General features: G+C 50.7%; 1 protein-coding gene across 2 annotated transcripts in view; it reads right to left on the bottom strand.

The window, feature by feature from the left end:
* Positions 1-8,779, bottom strand: part of SLC24A4 (solute carrier family 24 member 4) — a 109,276-nt gene extending 100,497 nt beyond the window's left edge. The window contains exons 1-2 of one of the 2 annotated variants that reach the window (XM_016205720.2): positions 8,482-8,779; positions 6,432-6,542 (exon numbers count right to left, since the gene is read on the bottom strand). In XM_016205720.2, coding sequence (XP_016061206.1) covers positions 6,432-6,542; positions 8,482-8,611 — 241 coding nt within the window. In that variant the 5' untranslated portion in view covers positions 8,612-8,779. Of the gene's footprint in view, positions 1-6,431; positions 6,543-8,481 lie in introns of those variants that run through there. The other variant, XM_087818519.1, reaches the window with a different exon arrangement.
* Positions 8,780-17,699: the final 8,920 nt, after the last annotated feature.

Here is a 17,699-nt window from a genome sequence, read left to right on the forward strand (position 1 = left end):
CGGCTCGCTGCCATCTCCTCTAGCTCACTGTCTGGGTGCGGGTGTGCAGACATCTCCTCCAGGGAGGGCACCTTTGCTCTGAACCACCAAGCCCTTCAGAGCAGCGATTTTCAACCTTTTTCATCTCATGCACAAACTAATTACTAAAATTCTGTGGCATACCAAAAAATATACTTTTTTGCTGATCTGACAAAAAAATATGTATCATTTTTATTCATTCACACCGGACGGACGGCTATTGTTGTATTGGCTGCTATCAGTTTTTTATTTGACAATCTAAGCGAAAAGAAGTCAGTGCCCCTGACTAATTAGTAAGGTATTGCATGTTTTAAAAATTCTTGCGGCACACTGGTTGAAAATCGCTGCTCCAGAGGTACCTGCCACAGGCGGCTCTGTTATTTAAGCCTTCATCTGTGTCCCCAGTGCCGCTGAGAACGGCAGGAACTGGGTCTCCTCCAGCTTCAGAGCCTTGCACAGCTCGGTGTGCAGACACTCAAGGCGCACGTTGCATTTCATTTCTCAGGCAATGACCAAGGGACCCCCCTGAGCTGCGTCAGCAAAGGAAGCTGCAGGCCCAGAGCTTTGCCCTGTGCAGCAGGATGACCCAGTGGGCAGAGCGCTCCTTCGCTTCCTGGCCACACAGTGACTTTCTGTGCTTTTCCTAAGGGGCACAGCCACTGCCCTTTCAGGAGAAACTGTAAATTCTTCCAACACTTTTTTTTTTTTTTTTTTTTAGTAAAATGCTATGCTCCAATGGCCTCTTCAATAATGCTTAATAAAATAAGAACCTTTTCAAGCATTTGACGTTTCTGTGGAGCTGAACGGCTGGATCTCTCCAGCCCAAGGCAACACATGGCAATGCTTAATAATTTCCATTTTTAACGCAGGGAGGAGTGTCCCCCCGAGTTCAAGAGGAAGCCAAGTGGTGCTTTCTGGGTTGCGCGAGGCCCGCATCTCGTCAAGAGCAGAGAATCTGGAGTCAGGGGCAGCAGATGGCCGGTAAGGAGGAGGGATTGCTAGCAGATGGCCCGATAGTTTGGATAAGGGGGAAAAAATAACTTTTGATTGCAAACAAAACAGAAACACACCAAGACGCAGGCCCACACAGATGTTTGCTGCTGCAACGGACAGACAGCCATTCCCCGTTTCTCAGAGGGGCACCTAGCCAGCGACGGAGGCAGTGGGAACCCTCATCTCTAACTTGTCTCTTTCACCCATTTATTAATAATTGTGGGTAAATCCTTACAGGCTCACATTCAAATTAAAAGGCTCCATAGGGGATTTTCAGGGCAGCGAAACTATTCTGTATGATACTGTAATGGTGGACATAGGTTCTTATAACACCTATCAAAACTCATAGGACGCACAACACAAACAGTGAATCCTGATGTAAACTGTGGACTTTAGTTAATAATAATGTATTAACATTGGGTCATCAATTGCAACAGCCACACTAACAAGATGTTCATCTAGAGGGGACTGGGGATGGGGGAGTAACATAGGAACACTGAATTTTCTGCTCGATTTTTCCCTAAACCTAAAACTGCTCTAAAAAAATAATAATAAAGTCTATTTGTTTAAAAAAACACATACCCACACCTGGCTCTGCTTCTTGCAGGCTGGGTGACCTTGGACTAGTTACTTAACCTCTTTGGTCTTCCTTTCCTCACCTGCAAAATGAGGACACTGACAGCACCTACCTGAAGGCTTGTTAATGAGAAGTGAGTGAATTTGTGGAAAGCACTTAGAATAGCCCCCAGTACATAGCACATTGGTGTTAGCCATGAACCCGACGATGGCAGCTACCGTGTGCTCGCATGCCTTAAACACTTCTAGGCACCATGTGGGTTAAGCCTTGCAGCAGCTCGGTGGGGCAGGTAGGAGCTGCTGTTATGTTCACTTTATAAAAGAGAAGCCTGAAGCTCAGAGGGATCATGAACTTGCTCAAGGTCACACAGCCAGCGAGGAAGGGAGAGCCAGGACTCAAGCCCATACATCTGCCTTTAGCACATGAAGTTGCCATCTCCAAGAAGAGCTGGTACTTGCTGGGACAGGAGTTTTTTTTTGGCGACTGGAAATTGTGTGTGTACCCAGTGCAATCTCGTTTTGTGGAGAGAGGGAGAGAGGAAGAGAGGGAGGGATTCCCTAAATGCCAGGCAGGATCTTGGCAGAGCCGGTACTAGAAGCTAGATCTTCAGTCAAGTCACTTGACCCAACGCACAACATCCCCACCCCTACTCTCAAAGGAGAGTGATCACATCGATGATGGGCAGCTATTCATCCGCCCCCATTTGTGATCAGGAAGGTGCCTTTGCCAGTCTATCACTATCACAAAGTGGCTGGTGACACTTTCTCCAAGAAGCCAGCTGGCTCTCTGGAGGTTGTCCTGCCCAGGATCCCTCCTCCCCAAGCTGGGAGTCCTGCCTCTACTATCTGGGAGAGTAACTGTGAGCTCCCTGTCCCCAGTTGAATAGCAATAAATTCAATTCTTGCTTTTCCAACTCAATATCTGCTTTTACATAACTGTGAAACCTGGGCTGTGTGGGGTGTCTCCCAAGCCTGCTGAAGGAGCTTTGTACAGATGTTCTCTCAGTCTCGTCGCTGGCATCACCTCACCTCCACGCCCACAGGTCCCAATGTACTTTTCGCTGCTCCAGGTCCCCTCCTCCCACTCATGTTTTCTGCACCTCTGCTCCCCACACGGGCGCCCACAGAGATCCACTGCTGCAGCCAGGACCTGCTCAGTGATCTCATCTCCTCCTAACCTAGTCCCCACGCCAACTCCTATGCACGGGATTCACTCCCACTAGACCTGCCACCCCCCTCCTCCCACAGGGCCTTTACATCAGCCCTGGTACAGAATGAAAAGGGTAGGTCAGAACCAGGGTGACCACAAAAGATCCTCTGTCTAGCGCCTGCCTCCAGCTCCTCTGGGCTCCTGAAATGCTAGAACCATCTTCGTCTTCAGTTCTCTCTCAAGCACCTCTCCTTCAGCCCTCTTTTCCCAGCTTTCCTTCCTGGGCACCGTGATGGACCAAATGTTTATGTCCCCCCAAAATTCTCATGTTGAAGCCCTAACCCCAGAGCAATAGTATTTGAATATGGGGCCTTTGGAAGGTAATGTGGGCATAGGGGGTCATGATGGTGGGGCTCCGGTCTGATGGGATGAACAGCCTTATAAGAAGAGACACCAAGAGACCTTGCTCTTGCGGTCTCCTCCACGAGGACACAGCAGGAAGGCGACAGCCTGCAAACCAGTGAGACAGTCCTCACCAAAACCTGAATACGCTGGAGCCCTGATCCTGGACTTCCAGCCTCCAGAACTGTAAGATACATTTTCTCTGCGGTTTATGCACCCCGTCCATGGTATTTGCCATGACAGCCCAAGCTAAGACACACAGCCACCAGGCATTCCAAAAGACATATCTGAAAAGTGGAAAACCAAACAAGAAAAAACAAATCCCCCACACCAATGACAGCAGGGGAACCAAGCTACCCTCTGTCTCTTAGCTTCTTTTTAAACATGGGGACCAGGGTGGAAACCCAAATGAACAGGGGGAACACAGCGAAGGATGGATCACTGACAATCTCAGGTGTTGGGGGAAAGGCAGGGTAAGAATGGGGGAAGCTAGGCCCACCCCAGCTAAAAGCCGAAATGTAAAATAACACCAATCAGGGGACAAATTATTTTTAGAGGCAAGTTCTACAAGGCATATCATCCTACAGCATCCCAAATCCTCAAAAGATAAAACATCAAAACAAGACATTCTTTCCAGAAGAGAAGAAACAATATTTGGCAAGATGTTTACTTGTCTTAACTTGTCCTGTTAACATTTGATTGACAAGTAGTTTTTCCAGTACAGGGTTTGTATCATCTCTGGGGTAAATGGGTAAGAAAATAATTAAGACATAAGCTAAAGTCTGAGCATGAATGTGTGTATTGCTTGGTGGGTATTAGCTCATTTAATTCTAACAACCCTATGAGGTAGATTCAATTGTCACCTGTGTTTTACAGAAGGAAAAAATGAAGCACATACTGTGGTTTTAAAAAGCAAACAAGCACCTGGCCGGTGTTGCTCAGCTGGTTGCATATGCCCTGGGGTTGCAGGCTCAGTCTCCAGTAGGGGGCATGCAGGAGGCAGCCAATGGGTGTTTCTCTTTCATCAATGTTTCTCTCTCTCTCCCTCCCTCTGAAATCAATAAAAACATATTTTAAAAAAGCAAACAAGGCTTCCACCTTTCATATTCTACTTGGGGGAGGCAAAGCAACAATAAAACAATGGATAGAATTCTTGTCGGTGACATGGAGGCTACTTTGGGTTGGATGATGAAGAAAGGCCTGAGGATGCTCCAATGAAAAGGAGGAGCCCGCCATGGGGGATCTGGGGGGATAAGCAAGTTTCCCAGAAGCTCTGAAAATTGGCCACAGAATGTGTCCATTACTGGTTCTGATTTCATAAGCTGGGGCCAGGGCCAGGGTGAGGGCCAGGCATCTGTATTTTTCGGAGCCCCACAGGTATTTCTCACCTGCAGGCCAGGTTAGAGAAGCACCAGGTTCCACTCTCAGCTGCCTTCAAAGACTCCGGGTGCCACCTCCAAGAGATGTGTAGAAACTCTTTGGTTCCTGATCTGGATTGAAGGTTTGTGCCTCCCCCAAATTCCTACGTTAAAGCCCTAACTCCCTAATGGGACGGTATTTGGAGTTGGGGCCTTTGGGTGGTAATTAGGTTTAGGGTCCCCATGATGGGATTAGTGCCCTTCTAAGAGGAAGAGACACCAGAGCTTGAGCCCTCTCCCCATGACAGAGCTACTTGATGACAATGGCTGCCTTTTATACCTGCTTTTACTCCCTACCAAGTGGCCCACGGGGCTGGACACACAACAGCAGGTGTGTGCTACATGCTTGTGAAATGGGAAAGAGGTTGGATAGTCTCCCAGCCCAGAGGCCAGGGGGCTGGAAGTCAGGCTTCAGCCCACCTGGGTGGGAGGAGATCTGGGGCATGTGCAGCGGGGGTGGGGGACAGGTGCAGTGCAGTGGCGAGGGGGGAGAGTGTGTGGGATCCTGAGCCAGAACACCAGGCACGCTCCTGCCAACCAAGAGATCTTGGAAAGTCATTAAACTTCTGAGCCTCGTATTCCTCATCTTTGCAGAAACACTCTAAGGATTAAAGTGTTTAATATTCAAAATATACTTTCATTCCATCATTCCGCCAATATTTACTGAGTCCCTTCTGTGTGAAGGGCCCTGTTCCAGAAAAAGCCAACACAAAGCATAACGTACATGTTAGTTATTGCTAAAGAGATTGCCGATTTCCCCCCATTTTTCCTCTCTGTAAGGGGGACAAGTCCAGGTCCTCCTGCCAGGTAGGGCTGCCTGCTCCATGGTGGAATCATTTTTGATCAGAGAGTATACTTAAGATACAGGAAACAATAGGGCATACACAGGAGACTCTAAGAAATGGGACCCTAAGCCAGCGTGCCCAGACTCAGTGTGACAGAAGTCATGAGAGCAGGGCATAGCCGGCCCAGGACCAGGGCACAGGTAAGCTAGAAACCAGTCAAAAATGCACTAACCCCGATTCTTTACCCAGAGTAGCTTGTATTCCCGACGTGGATGGTATCCACCTATAATAAAGTCTCCTAGTTCTCAAGGGGCTTCTGAATATATCACCCCACTGAGTCCTTCTATCAAAGACCAGCATGTGTTGGCGCCAGAGATAAAGCCCAGGACTGTCCTGTCCGAGGCTGGCAGTTCCCACTGACCTCACTGCCTGCAAGCAGTACTCTCTTCTCCCGAGAATCTTCCCTCATTCTAGGAAAGCCTGCCTGTGGCCAGATGACAGACAAGTTGTCATCTCTGGGTCTCTACAGCCTCTAACCCCCTAGAGAAGTCTTAGAAGGAACTAAACTGCCTCCCAGGGCAAGCAGAACCCATTCCCCAAGCTGGAATGTCACCCTGGGAACTCCCATGCCAGAGAAGGGGCCCCAGCCCCACAAGCCCTATCCTGGCAGCTGCCCTGGCGTCATCCGACCCGCTGACAGGTCATCCCCAAATGCCATCTGCCAGAGCAGCTGGACTTGCTGCCCCTAGAGCTCCAGCAAATGGGCACAATGAGCGAAAGAAAAAGACACCCAGGCCAAGAAAATCAGGAGAGCGGGGAACACCGAGCCTTAGGAGCATTGTGAGAAAAGCGAAAATTTAAAACTCCCGAATGTGACCTTTTTCAGTTGTTAGATAAATAAAGTACTCGAGGTGCTTAGCAACACAATTGATTAACATGTGTACATTATCTTTAAATGCCTTGCAGCTACCCTTCCACCCAGGTTCATAAACCCACCTTTCTCAGCTCTGGCTGTAACTGTCCACATAAGCCCCATCTCTGGGGGTGGGGGTGGAGGCGGTGGAGGAGGGTGAATAATGTATTTCTTACCAGGGTCTGTGCAGTTCTTAGCTGCCTGAGTCCCATTCAGTGGTGCCATCAGCTTTCTGCTTCTCCATGTGTCTGGTAGAAAGTGTCTGCTTGCAGACGCTGTTTTGCGCCCTGGATTGGAAATTAAGTCACAGACATCATTAGGTCAAGGTGGCGCCTGCACTCTCACAATGACCTTACATATCTGCATCTAGCTATGTCAGCAACAGCCCCATTTGACTAGTTAGAGTCACCTGGAGGAAGTGACACAGTGATTGGAAGCATGATAAATATCTCCTACAGTCATCTGCTTCCAAGATGTAGTTCATTTTTCTAGTCCCAGGTGGGTCAGCATCTGACCTGACCTTGGCCAAGATCTCTCTGAACCTCACAGGTTCAATAAAAGGTTTAGCTAAGTGACCATTAAGTTCTTTGCCAGTAAAAATGCTCAGGTGTCCCAGCTCTGGAGGACCTACAAGTGGATAGTAAGCCAGCAGACAGGAAAAAAATGATGAGGTCTGGCCCAGGGCTTCTCAACCATAAATGTGCACACGTATGACCTGGGGACCAGGTTAAAATGCAGATTCGTTTTCAGTGGGTCTGGGCTGGGACCTCGGATTCGGCACTAACAAGCTCCCAGGTGATGCTGACTCTGCCGGTCCAAGGGCCAAACTGAGGAACAAGTGAGATCACAGGCAGGGATGACAGTGACCAAACGCAGTTAAACTCCTAAAGGCAATTCCTGACCCAGCAAGTACAGGCGATTCTCACTATAAAACCCTGAAAGCGTCCATTTACCTCTCCTGGTGCCTACACTGCCTCAGCTGGGTAATAACACTTCTTCTGTCATGCTGACATCTAAGAGCCTCTGCGTGTTTTGCTACTTCTGGTGCGTAACTCGGGGGAAACACATTGACTTGCCCAACTGCAAAGCACCAGATACTAAGATGTTCAAATAACAATTCTGGTTTTCTGCTGGAAACAACCACTGTTTAACCTTGCATCCTCAATCACAAAGTATGGGTTTGAAAGGCAGGATTTTTTTTTTTATAAGTTTAATCAAGTCCCAGCTAAATTTTACCTGTCAATCACTATAAACCTCTCTAAATTGTCCCTTTCTGACTGCTCAAGAAGGTGCTGCTGCTGTATCTCATGTCCGAGTTGCTAAATTTCTTCATTTTCTGAAATGTGAAAAACAAAAGGTCCGCAGCGTCCAGTTAAAAATGGCAATGTGAGCCAAGCGAGTGTCTTCTGAAGATCCCACATGGGCTCGCATGCCCACCACCAGCACCCGAGGAGAGGTTTTTTCTAAGTTTCCCCTCTCCGGCTCAGGCTGGCAGATCCTAAGCCACGCGGGGATCCCTGGCTTTCCTCTCGGGTGCAGGCGTGTGGGCTGTGGCCCCTGACACCCGCGCTCTCCGGCCGTGGCGGTTAAGAGGAGCTGAGAGGCAGCCTGAAACACGACAGCCACCTCCCCGAGGGGACGGGCTGCCCCAACGTTTTTAGGGTTTGAAGAGGCGTCAGGACACCCAGGGCGCCCCCTTGGGCTGGGGCAGGGGCGAGGGAAGGGCTGAAATGAAGTTCACAGCCTCTGAATATGGGTTTTCGAGGGACTGGGAGCACAGCCCTCCGTGCTCCGCGCAGGCTAGGAAAGCGGACCGCTCAGGTCAAGAGAAGCCACATCTGGAGCCCCGGCTGCGCTGCCCATCCCCCCGCACACTCCAGAGGCAGAATTCTGGCACCGAGGGGCCAGCGGCTCTGGCTTTCGTCTTAGTGACACAGCCCCGCAGCCGCGTCCTGCGCCCCCAGGGGCTGCGCGCAGCTCGGAGCGTGGACAGCAGTCCTCCCGGGTGTGCTCTACCTGCCCCGCGGGGGGGGGACTGAATGGACCTTTGGGACCAACCTGACTGGGAAGGAAGGGGAGACACCTCGCAGCTGCCCCGCGGGGAGGTCACTGAATGAACCTTTGGGACCAACCTGACCGGGAAGGAAGGGGAAACACCTCGCAGCTGCCCCGCGGCTTCCCAGCCCAAGCCCCCCAACTCCGGGGTCAACCCGCACCGGCACCTACCCAAGCTGCCGAAAAGGCCGGACGCACAGCACGCCAGAGCCAGCACCGCGCACAGGAAGCCAATCTGCTGCAGCAGCATCTCTCGCCTCCTGCGAACTTTGCGCGGCCGGAGGGGACCCGGGAGCGCCATCCCGGAGCGCCTGGGTGCAGTCCCTGGGAGACGGCGGGGAGCTTCAGCGGCCGGAGTGCTACCTGCGGTCGGGCGGCGCCGGGGGCTGAAGAGGGCGCCGCGCCGCTCAGAGGCGAGAGTCTCCGCACCAAAGCTTCATGGCCCCGCGGGGGAGGCCGGCGGCGAAGCGCAGAGAGGGGAGGTGGGGGCGCGCGGCGTGGCCGGGGCTCAGGGTCCCGCTGACGGCGTGCGCGCGGCGCGCCCCGCGGCCCCGCGGCGAGGAGGCACGGCCGGCACGGCGGCGCTGGCGGCCCCGGCTCGCAGGGCTGGCGCAGTCCCGGCGCCCCAGCCGCTACCTGGCCGCTCGGGCTCGGCGGGCTCGCGCGGCCGCAGCCCTGGCTGCCTGGCCCGGGGCCGCCCGTGGGGAGCACTCAGTGCGCCCCCGCGCCCCGCGCAGCCGCTCCTACTCGCAGCATCCTCCCCCTCCTCCTCCTCCAAGTTTGGCGGAGGGCAGCCCGCCAGCGACGTCCCCCTGCTTCCGGAGGAGCCAAGCCCGGGTGGCCCAATGCGCGCAGGAGGAAGGCAGGCCGGGCGCGCGGGACCTGCGACCCTCGCCGCGAGCGGCCTCGACGTCGGCCTTCCCGGGGGCGAGCTCTCCACGGGAACTTTCTCGCAGGCTGCTGGCGCCGGCGCCTGCGTCTCGGGGCCGTGGCGCCTCCCGCCTGCAGCTCACGCCTCCCTCCCCTCCCCCCGCCCGCCTCTCACCCCCAGCAGCACGTGTACTCCTCCTCCGAGGCGCACTCTCCCGCGCGCTCCTCCCTTCCCCCCGGGAGGCTCAACTACTGACCAGTATAGCCGCCCTCCCCCCCTTTTCCTCCCGCCCCCCCTTTTCCTCCCGCTCCTTCCCTAGGGAGCCGACCCGAGCCCTTCCTCTAGAGCCCCCCCTCCCCCCCCAGGCTGCTGCGGAGAGGAACAGGTTATGGCTCCGCCGGGACTCTTGAAACAAGGGCTCCCGTAGAGCCCTCGCTCTTGCCCTACCTCCCCCACGACCCCCGGGGCGACCCAGCAGCCCCCCTCTCCCGGGGGTTGCGGAGATGCTGGGGAAGATTAATTGCTCAAGCAGAGCTAACAGGCTTGCAGCCGGCGGGCCGGCTCCCGCGCCCGCTGGGACCGACCCCCGCAGGGCTCCGGGGGCGCGCGGGCGGGGAGCGGGCGGCGGGGGCGCGCAGCCGGCCTGCGGAACGCTGGGGACCCGGCGCGGAGAGAGAAACCCGAGAGTCCTGCGGCCCCGCCGCTGAGAGTTGAGCTTTTGATGTTCTGGAGCCTTGCCGCTTCTCAGGGCTTTCTGGGTTTTGTTTTGTTTTGTTTCCCTCCTCTCTGATCGGCTCTCTGGTGTATAAACTGCTCTGAAAATGGGGCAGGAGGGAGAATTTCACAAGAGCAGCGGCTGAGGTGTCATCCAGGCGCCTGTAGGTGGTGAGGACCTTCCGTGGAAACGGCGGCCTCAGCCCAGGGGTTTGGAGACAACCCTTGGGACTGACTTCCTTCCTGGCCAGCTCGTCACGCACCTGGCTAGGGCCTGCTAGGGGTTAAGTCCACTCAAAATCCTCTTTGGAACAAGGCCAGCTCTGTTTAATTAAATAAATACACACCCACCGTGTGCGGGACCTGTGCCAAGTGCCAGCCAGAGAACAAAACAAAACAACCAAAAAAAAAAAAAAAAAAAAAGGGTGTAAGATCCAGTCGCTGCTTTCAAGGAGCCCTAAATGAAAGTGGAGCCAGGCCCTCAGATAAATGCCTGTTGAGTAGCGTCTGTTCAAAAGTCATGGTTTTGCAGAATGTGCAGTATCCCCTCACTACTTAAAATGTGGCTGTGGCAGCCTGAGCATTGCCTGGGAGCTTGCAAGATATTCAGGCTCTAAGGTTCCAGCCAACTGCAGTCAGAATGTGCATTTTTAACAAGCCCCCCGGAGATCTGTGTGCACATTCAAGTGCGAGAAGCATGGCCCTTTCCAGTCTGTCCCAGTGCCTCTAGCGAGTCACCATCTGCGTGGTTCCTCTTGGACTGAGGAAGCAGGGATAATTTTGCTTGTGTTAGCCTGGCATAGCGGCATGGGTAAGAGGTACCTGAAGGGCCAGGGGAGGGAGAAGGTTCACTAATGATTTATTTTTAGCAGCCCTGTTTCCGTGCCCACAAAGATACTGAAGGCATGAACACAAGACTAATTGCAGTGGGAACCCCTAGAGAAAATGAAATGGAAAAGGCTGGTAGGCCTCGTATAGAACAGGCCAGGGCTCCGTTTTGTCTGTAGAGCCGCCTTACCACTGAGCCTCACCCTCCACATTGGTGACCTGTTCATAGCATGCCTGCCAGTGACAGAAAAGACACTTTTCATACTTTTGCAGAATTTTCTTCTCATTGACGAGACTGTACAAGGATGCATTTATCAGTAGCAAATAGAAGGCCATAGAACAGTGTTAAATATGTCACTTGGAAAGCTAGCCAAGGGCTCCTGGCATCAAATTTAAGGCAGAGGAAAAAGTTAAAGTGATAATATGCTGTTAGCCTGCCCGTAAGATATTATTAGGGTCACACTGGTTAAAGCAACTCTAATAAACGGAATGGCACCTGGTTACTAGGATTTAAAATTTTCTTAAAACTTTGTCCATGGAATTCACCTAGGGCTGGTGAAGATGGACATTTTTGAATTCAAAACAGGTCAAAGGAGTCATCGGGTGTCTGTCTTTTAAACATTAGCTAGCTCTTTCATAGAACATTTCTTTTCATTGACATCTTTCACCTGCTTTCAGCTAATAATTAGAACTCTTGGAATAATTTTACATGCACAAATGGATTCCTTTTATTTGACAGTTTAAGAAGCAATCGGTTTGAAATTGTACTTTTTGCTTCATTTAAACAGTGCCCATTACCAAATAGCCTCTGCTGAAGCTCTAATGACTCACCCTGCAGAGGGAAGAATTGGATTGTATGTACTTTTCAGATTCAAAGCATCCAGCAGTATTTTCTAAGTCAGCAAGGCCATCGGGACAAATGGAAAACACAGCTCTGGGTTTTCTCTGAGGTCCTAGGTCTGGCTTCAGTGACATGGATTTATAGTATCCCTTCTGCAATGGCATTTTCTTTTGATGTAACAGAGGAGGAGACTTACATGGCCAGTTTTCACCATTTCGGGGATGGGTACAATAATTTTTTCTTAAAAAAATATTTTCTATGACATGACGATCCTCACCATTTAATTAGTCTCCTCACACAGTGTTTTCAAGTTTACTAGAATGGCCTTCTCTATGAATTCTAATTTCTCCAGCTCTGCCTTCCAGACGACTAGACCAGTCAGCATCGCCAGGGCAGCGGTTCTCACACTTGAGTGTGCATCAGAATCCCCTGCGGGGGTATGTATGTATGTGTGTGTGTGTGTGTGGCCTTCTTTAAACTCAAGAGTCTGAGCTTCAGCTTCAGTGAGGCTGGGGAGGGGCCTGAGAATCTGTGTTTCTAACAAGTTCCCAGGTGAACCTGATGCTAGTGCTCCAGGGACCATAGTGGGCTAGGTTATGCTATGGTGACAGTAAAGCAACAACAGTTTGCTCCAGGGTAGCTGAATATGCCACCTCAAAATGTGCTGCTTTGATATAAGGATTAGTTTGAGCTGAAGGCAAATGGGAAGAAACAGGTTAAGAAAATCCCTCTGCTCTTCCACATTAGCTTAAAAGCAGGACATGAATTTGTAGGGATGTCCCCCCTTCTCTCTCCGCCAGGAAGGACAGACGCCAATCACTGGTGACAACTCTAGATCCTTATCAGTCCAGAGACAGCACCAGAGGAATCCATCTAACAAACCTTGCTAAAACTAGCCATTGTCTACCAATACATTCCCCATATATTCGCCTTCCCCCAACTTGCCTCCCCTAGAAGTTCAAAGTCTTTTCCCTGTGTTGTCAGTTCTCCAGAAGTGTGTTGTTCTGTTCTTAAGATGCTCTGTCAGCCCAAGTTCTAACCATCCCTTAGAGCTACTCATCACTGGGTGCTCCTATGTGTATGCGCAATGCATGTGTTGATCAACTGCTGTTTTGCTCTTGTCAGTTGGTCTAATCTGCAGGGCCCTAGACAATGAACCTAAGACGGGTGGAGGGAAAACAGTGTTTCCTCCCTCACACTTGTCTATCAAAAGAGGTTTGTCTTGAGGGTAGTTACTCAGGCTCCTGGGAGCAGCCACAGCCTCAAACATTGGTGCTCACCCTGCCAGAGGGAAGACAGACTCTGGAGGATCTTGCACTGGCGATTGAGTGCTCTGGCCTGGAAGTGATGTGCTCACCACTCCTCACCACTCCTGGGCCAAACTCAGTCACGTGGTCCCATCAAACCACAAGGAGGTCGGGAAATGTTCCTCCCCTGCTGGCTGAAACTGAAACTCTGCAGTGGACACCCAGTGACAACCGTATCAGTGCAAACTTTGGTCCTCTCCCTTGCTTTCTGGGACCTCCCCTGCCTGCCCCTGCCCCTGCCCCTGCCCCTGCCCCTGCCCCTGCCCCTGCCCCTCCCTAGTAGAGTGGATCCTGCTTTTTTCAAAGCCCCTGGTGTGCATCTCCATCATAGCACTCATGTCATACGGCTTTCTGATATGAATGAGAGCATCTGTCTCCTTGCTATCTCCTGCATCAAGGACTTGTCTTATCCACAGCTCTGAACACAGTGCCCAGCACGTTAGGTGCTTAGTAAGGAAAGTACTTATGGGATGAATTAAGTAAACACATTTTGGCTACAATGTGAGGAAGATAAATAGCTGCCCCTGTTAGGAGGCGCCTGCTCTCACCATCACTTCAGCACCACCCCAAGTTTCCACTCATCTTCACTGTCAAGGTCACCAGTGACCTGTGGCTACAACACAGCAGAATCTGACACCCCTGAATGCACCCTTCTTACAAAAGTCACAGCCTTAACTTTCTGGATGGTGCACGCCTAGGTACTTCTCTTCCTTCTCTGACCAGCTCTTCCCTGGGCCCCTGGGCCTCTGTTCTAGGCTGTCTTTGCTTCTCACTCTTTACCCTCCTCCTGGGAGAGCTCATCAGTTCTTTGGCTGAAGTGTTTTGCTCTCTGGTATTAACTCAAATTTGGAGCTGAAGCTGGAGCCTCTTCAGGAATTCTGATCTGCACATTCAGGGGATTGCCCAAGTCAGGAACCATGTTTACCATGCTAACTACCTGGACTTAGTAGGTGCTCAATAAATCCTCATGGAAGAAAGAGACAAGCATACCTGGCCCTTTAGCATGTTTCTCCCATTGACATCTGCCATAGCAGTGTTTTCATCATTGTTGTATCTTTTGACCCCCATAATAGCCCTGCAGAGTAAACAGAGGCAGACTTAGCATTCCCGTTTTATAAAGTCCCTCCCAATTAACTGGCAAGCTCAGGTTTACATAAGGAGTTAAAGGTACAGCCAGGATTTGAACCCAGTCTTCTGCCCATTAGCCATACCCTTCACCCCTGACACCATGCCGCAGCTACTCATCCTGGCAGATGTGCTGACTGGATCATTGGATATTTAGTTCCTAGTAAAGACAGAAGACTAGATGCCATGGCACTGTTTCCTGCCCAGGTCATCTCCTGGTTAATGACTAATGGTGGGAATGCCCAGCCAAGGCCATATAGCAGAAGAAAGATGTTTAAACAGAATGAGACTGGGGTTCCCTGAAATCAAGTTATGTAGCTGCCACATACTTTGTGTGTTTCTCAGATTCCTTGGATTTAAACATGGAAATGACCAATCCTTTTGCTCACCATTCATTCAGAAAACATTTACTGAGCACCTAACTGTATAGTACTTCACCACACCATACACCTATGCAGAATGTATTAGAGTGAAGACTAATCTACTGTGTCAAAAAATCTAGCACTAGAGTGACTTAAAGAACAAGCAGTTTCTTTCTTTTATGCAAGAGTCCCCATAGTGCCATGCAAGTTTTTAAGGTAGCTCTGTTCCTTACTGTCACTCAGGGATCCAGGCTCCTGCCACCTTGTGGCTCTGCTATTCCCTAGGGCACTATCATTATCTACATGGTCAAAGCTGATTTACACATGGGTTCCAGTCGACCAGAAGGAGTGTACCAGTGTTATAAGTTGCAGACCCATCCCACAACACTCCTCATAGTCCATTGGTGGAAACTTAGTCACATGACCACAATTAACCAAGGAAGGCTGGAAAATGCCTAGCTGAGCATCATGTGCCCAGGATAATTCTGTTACTGTGGAAGCAGAGGAGGAGGGATTTAAGTGGGCAACCTCCCTCACAGATGTGCAGTTGTGACTCAAGGAGACTAAGTGACCTGTCCAAGATCCCCTAGGTAATAAGTCACAAATCCAAGCCTCCACCCCAAGGTTCAGACCCCCGAGTACCCTCCACCCACTGCTCCTCTACTCACTCAGCTCTTGTCTTTTGAGAGTAAAGGCAGGTTGAGCTGACTACAAGAGACAGCATGAAGGGTTATTTGGCAAGAGGCATAGCTCAGAGGTGCTGCCAATTTACACTCTTGCTAATTTTATGCTGTTGGATTGGCCTCTCCGTGCTCTGTGTGAGCCATGACACTGCACAAAAGCCAGATTTGCCTTTATGATTGGTGTACTGTACTGCTTGTGTTTTTGTTTTTCTGTGAAAGTATTCTATTTTGTTCTCACATTTCTTTATTTCTTTCTGATGTCTCAGGCCCCAAAAGCCCCAGCCTCTCTGCATCTCCAGAAGGGTCTGGATCCATGGGTAGAAATGACCATCATACCTGCTGAAAAATGACTAAGTGCTGGGAGAGGGCAGACAGAGTGCTGGAGGAGAGAGATTTTCATCAAAGGGGAAAGGAATCTGCCACAGAGGGAAATTAGTCAATGTAGCTGAGGCTGCTGGGACAGATACGTCTCCTACCCAGGTGCACGCTCGGCAAACCACTCCACACCAGAAGCCAGTTCCACGAGATGAGCCTCCTTCTAGCCCTGGGCTTTGTCAGGGCATGCGTTATGTTTTGAGTTTTAATACGGGAAAGTTTCACTTTGCCCACTTTGCCCACATTTCTGCTAATTCCCATTCAGGAGCAGCCCCGGCTGGGAAGACAGCACAGGACCAAGATCTGAGGACTAAAATGCTATACTTTGAACATGGACTACTGCCTGGGGAACCTGAGTAGTTCCCTGTGGCATCTGGGCAGAAATACGACCCCATTGTCCAGAAAGCGAGGATGGCCAGCTTGGGCAGCTGTCTGCGGGACTCACCAGCTACCCTGCCAGCACTTGCTGGACATTACAAGCTCTTGTCCCCAACAGAGAACTGGACGTCCTTTGGTTCCGTTATCCAGATAATATCAGAAACTCGGAGTCAAGCAAGTGAACAATCAGAGCCAGATTCAGCCCCTCTGGAAAGATGTCTTAGTTCTATTAAACTCGGTACTTATAGTAATTCTAGCTGCGCCCAGATCTCACTGGCTTAGTGAAGATTATTTTTCACTCGATTCCATCTTATGGCTGTGCCAGCCCCAGCACGTGGCTCCCGGGGTGCCAAGCTCATCTGCACTGAAACAGCAGAGGGGGACAGACATGGAAAACCTCAAGTAGAAGGTGTTTATGGCTCAGACCTGTACGTGGTCACTTTGCCTGGGTTAGAGCTCAGCCACATGACCAAGGCTGCATGGGAGCTGGGAAATGGCCTGGTGAGTGGTCTCCACCATTTCCATGCAGGCATCTTGCCAGGGCCTCAACAAGAACTATCATAACAATACATCATATTTATCTCTTCTTGATCTGGGCCAGGCAGTGTACAAAGCACTTTATACCTACTGACCCATTTAATCTTCCCAACAGCTCTGTGAGTTAAGTAGCAATGTAACCATCAGTTCACAGACGAAGGACCCAGGGCTCCAAGTGGTTAAGCCACACAGCTAGTAAGCGACAAAGCTGGGATTCAAAGCCAACCAGTCTGGGTCCAGGATCCCTGCTCTTATCTGTCCTGCCTCAAGGATGAGCCTGCCTTTTATAAATGGGGAAACTGAGACACAGAAAAGACAAAGCAAGACTGGAGCTCAGAACTCCTGTTCCAGGCACAGAGCTTAGTCTCCTGCACATACAGGTTAACACTCGCTGAATGAATGGACAGATGGCTCTGCCTTTCTATACAATTGAGAGTGTTTTTAAAATACCAAGCGTGGCTTTCATGCTAGATACCAAATTTCACATGGCCCACCACCCTTGCGCTGAGGCGAAAGGCTAACAGGAGGTTGGGATCAACACAGACTCAGCCCATTTGAAAATAAATCAGCAAACTGCAACTCCTTTTGGGAATTTAAAAAAAAAAAAAAAAAAAGGCCTCAGAGGAGATTTGCCACTGGGTTGCATAATAAAGTGCCCCCCAAAGTCATACTAATACTTTAATGGCTGTTATGCAATGTTGATGGGTCTGCATGACTCAGTGTTTGAAATTAATTTAAGGGATTTCTGGTGAATGTCGCTGGTTAGCTTTGGGGCCTCTCCTTTCTCTCTCCTCCTTTTTAACCAGGTTCTGAAAGCAAACTCTCCAGCAAATTCTTACCTGCAGGGTGGAGATATTTCGGGTAGGAAAACTCAGCCACTTCAGCAGATAAGCAAGGAAAGAAAGAAAAGAGCTTTTGTGATTAACACACAGCGTCGCTCTCCCCACCAACTGCGGACACCGCCCTGCGCAGGCCGTGCCTGCGAACAGTAGGGGCGTTCAGGCTGAGAGAATTCTAATCCCTCGGGCTGCTGGTAAATAATAATATATAAACGTATGATTAAGATTCTGTTTCAAGGACTAGTGATCAAAAGACAGTTAGCAGACAGCCAGGATGGTCAACTTCAGAACCCTGCTTTTGAATTCACACTTCATAGGCTGCCTCTGTGGATCCGGACTTCTCACCTTGCGGTTCCGCCTAAACCTGCTCTTGGTCACCTCGTAAATGCGGGGTGCAACCATTTCTCAGCTTCTCAGAGTCACTCTCTGGTTTGCATGGGGAGAGGAAGTGTCTGGCCTTAAGGAGCCACATACTTTCAGGACACTTGTGCCCTTGAGCAACAAGCTAATAAATGGAGCCTCCGTGACC

Source organism: Miniopterus natalensis, chromosome 1 (assembly GCF_054644295.1).
Source record: "Miniopterus natalensis isolate mMinNat1 chromosome 1, mMinNat1.hap1, whole genome shotgun sequence".
Lineage (NCBI taxonomy): Eukaryota > Metazoa > Chordata > Mammalia > Chiroptera > Miniopteridae > Miniopterus > Miniopterus natalensis.